We start from the raw sequence: 3802 nt of genomic DNA, 5'->3' as shown, positions 1-3802 counted from the left end.
CAGGTTCAAAACTATAACAACAATGCTTGTAACAATGTCCTGTGATCATCGTGTTGTTGATGGTGCTGTTGGTGCAATCTGGCTCAAGCATTTTAAGGAATATATGGAAAAACCAGAGACTATGCTATGATAAACTGCAGTTTCTTAAATTTGCAGAACAAAATTTTGACGAATAATCATTAAAAAGACGCCATATGAAACAATTTCTGTTGTTATTATAGTATCATTATAATTCCAACCTGTTTTTTCCTCTTACTTGCAGTCTTTTTTGTTAATTTTTTTAAATTATTAAAATTTTTGATTAGACTATGCTCCTTTTAATTTGTTCATAGTGATAATTTGCAGATTTTTTTCGGAAAAGCAATTCTTTAAACTTCAAATTTCAGTCTAATTTTGACAATGTTAGGCCAGTTATATTTCCTCTATCTAAAGACATTGAAATTTTACAAAATATTTTGTTTTATTCCTGTGGTTACTTATTGCCTTTTAATGTTATGCAAATGACCAAGGTTTGTTGATTCGGTAAGACCAACCTACGATACTTACTGAAAGCATTCTGAATAAAACTTGGCTTCACGGAAGACGTTAATAATGCTGATGGCTGCTGCAAATTATCTAAGTATTTCTCCTTTGAAATTTCGAAATTATTATTATCTTCATATTCAGGATTATTGCCATCTTTCATGTTTTATCATTTTTTTTACAAGTTCTGCCATTTTTTCTTTTGGAAGCCACAAATTTTAGAAGTACTACAATTTTTTTTCCTTAGGATAAATATGGCTATGTTATTTTGGTTTTTAGCATATGAAATGATTAGGAATTTGGCGACAGTTCATTTGCATCATAAAATTTGATATAATCGAATTTTATATAACGTTTTTTGAATTTGCACAATCATGTGCAGTGCATTGTGTGCAATCATGCACAATGCACATTCATCAGCAAAGCTTCATTCCAGTAGATTTTTTAGATGAATGAGTTGAAATTGGAAGTAATCCATCACCTCGCTCATCCTACTTTTCACAGTCAATTTTTTAAAATATTTCACTGTTTTTTTCCTGCTAAAACAATCCTACTGATACCAGAGAATGCTGCATTCGCCGTTTTCTTTCTATGTTTATTGTTACAGTCTGGTAAATTAATTATTCAAACGAACTCTATAAAAGTTTTGATAAGTTTTTCGGCAAACAATTTAATCTATTTGATATTATGTGCTTTTGTGTATGACAAAGATGGCTTCGCCATTGTTTCAATACATTTTATGCTACAATTTCAAATAATTGTAACAGTACCACTTTGTAATCAACAATGGATTACACAGTAATTGAACACAGATGAAAGAGATATCCCACAGATACCTTTGAAATTGACGGAAAAAGGCTCACGGCTCGTATACGTAATAATAATAAAATACTGTATTTTTACTTGTTGAATCAAGAATAGTTTGCCCAATATCATACGGTGATAAGTGATGACCAGAAACCAAGCACCCTCGCGAATTACTTGTCTTTGAACGATCGGCAGTTAGCATATCAATCTAAGAATGAAATATACATAAAGAATCAAATGAATGAGAGATCTGAAAGATTTGAATTAAATTATTCGCTATTATTTTCACTCATTCCTTCCATCAACTCAGAAATGAATGATTTTGCTAAATACTTCCATCAATTATTTCGCTTATTTTATAAATGTTAGATCATTCTTGGCATATTGAAAAGAAATTTACGTTGAGCAATAAAGTTTAGGTTTGTGTTTGTGGTAAACACAGAAATATAATTTCGATAGAAACTTTTTTTTTCTGTTAAAAAAATAACACAAAAACTTTGTTTGTGCAACTTTTTTTTTTTTTTCAACTTCCCTTCTTATAAACAATCAGATTGTTATTTCACAATACGAATTATTCCAATGCAATTGAAGTGACGCACAACTGTCAAAATATTATTTAATACGTACGGACTAGACTAATGTCTGTTAGAACAATATTGTCAGAATCATGCAATATGACTTTATGATGATTATTTTTAATGAAATTACTGCATATCATCAAAATTAAAACAACCTTATAATGATAGGGGAGAATGATAATTTCAATTCTGCCCAACATTGTTGAAATAAATTGTACGCTACTTCCAAAATTAACGCATACTACGTTTTCGTCGTCTAATCTGTCACGTTTTGTGTAAAGCACCTAAAACTTTTAACATTTTAATGAGAATATTGTTCAGATTTATGAATGAAGTTATAATCAGATTTTTGATTTGTGTGAAATTTAAAAAACTCCTTACGCCTTTTGTGTAGTCTAAGATTAGAGCAAGTGCTGTTATTCCGTTCTTGTCCCCTAATCGAATTGTTATTATGCTTTTACCATGCCGGAAATATTCTATAGCTATTCCGTGACCCATTGGAATTGGTTCTATAATATGCCAACTGCTAGGAATTCGCTGAAAAATTCTTTGAAATTAAGTAATAATAAAATGAAAAATAAATGAATAAATAATAATCAACAGTGTGAAATATTTTAACAGAGGAAAGGTTTAATACTCAATACATACAGATGTTTCGGATCGTATTTCCACCGTCGATTCAAATCCTTTTGCTTCAATTACAGACTGTCGGAATTTGGTAATATCGGTAATTCGATTAATACACTGATCCGTTTTGGAATTCAAATATTCATCATGGAATAGCTAAAAATGATACACTAAATGAAAAGATAGCTAAATTAAGATTAAACAGAAAAGAACTGGATACCAAATTACAATTCCAAATAATACTTACCATTATCCCAACACTTGAGAATAATAATACAAACCGATAACTTTTCTTGTAAGCATTATCCGAAAAGTAAGTTACAGTATCCTTGTTGGGAGGGCATGTCAATTGAAACTGGAAATGAAAAAACAATTCAGTTGAAGTTGGCCTTTTCCAAATATGTAATTTCGATATCCGATCCAATGAATTTTTTAATAAAACCAATTAATTGTCATAAAAGTTTACTTCAGCTCTGCCAGGGATAATTGTAAATCGAACTACTTCAACATTTCGCGAATCCAAAAATGTGAAGTTAATTCTGGAAAGAAAAAAGATAGGCAAATCTATAAAGTATTTTAAAATAATTTGATTTTCTAACTAAACATTTAAAAAAGCACCTTTGTTACATAATAATATATATCATATTCAAATACTTACACGCACTGGCTTCTGAAGAAGAAACTATAGGCATAAGAGGTGTGCTTCATCCGTATGCTAATGGTATCATTGAATTGTAACTTACGGAATGTCCAAAATTCCTGGAAAGAATGTCTCTCATTAAGGAGCAATAAAATAGGATTAGATAGATCTGAACATTGTTGACATCTTTCTACCATCCAGATGACATCATATTGAGAAAGTGTCACGAAAGCAGAAACTCTGATTTATCTCATTATATTTTAACATCAAATTACACTAAACGACATGCTAATAACATATTACCAAGAACATTACAAGTGTTTATTTTAGTTTTAATATTATACCTTATTCGGATCATCTCCAGGGGAAAACACTTCTGACATTTCATCTCCACCAAAACGTAAATCCATTCCCTTCGAAAGTAAGACACAAAGCCAGTAAATTGCTATTGCAAACCTGAAAAGTCACATATTTGTTGCTAAAGAAAGAGATTTAGGAAGAGAAATTGCAAAATGTTAACAGCTTCTTCAATACAATAATAATGAGGAAAAATCTTGGAGAACTCTCGGGTTATCTAAGAATCAATAAATAGCCAAAATTGCACATCGTGAACAAATGTCGAATATTC

General features: G+C 30.4%; 1 protein-coding gene across 1 annotated transcript; it reads right to left on the bottom strand.

Annotated features, from left to right (window-relative positions):
• Window positions 1-1381: 1381 nt before the first annotated feature.
• On the bottom strand, window positions 1382-3584 carry LOAG_13447 (hypothetical protein; the record flags this gene model as incomplete). The annotated part of the gene is made up of 8 exons (XM_020448685.1): window positions 1382-1537; window positions 2063-2191; window positions 2289-2444; window positions 2556-2690; window positions 2782-2889; window positions 3001-3073; window positions 3193-3293; window positions 3519-3584. 8 exons carry the CDS (start codon window positions 3582-3584, stop codon window positions 1382-1384), a joined length of 924 nt encoding a protein of 307 aa, XP_020301193.1.
• Between the last annotated feature and the right edge of the window lie 218 nt (window positions 3585-3802).

Source organism: Loa loa, assembly GCF_000183805.2.
Source record: "Loa loa unplaced genomic scaffold supercont3.257, whole genome shotgun sequence".
NCBI classification, from domain to species: domain Eukaryota; kingdom Metazoa; phylum Nematoda; class Chromadorea; order Rhabditida; family Onchocercidae; genus Loa; species Loa loa.
The sequence above is the reverse complement of the archived record's forward strand: the minus strand, read 5'-3'. Positions and strand labels throughout refer to the sequence as shown.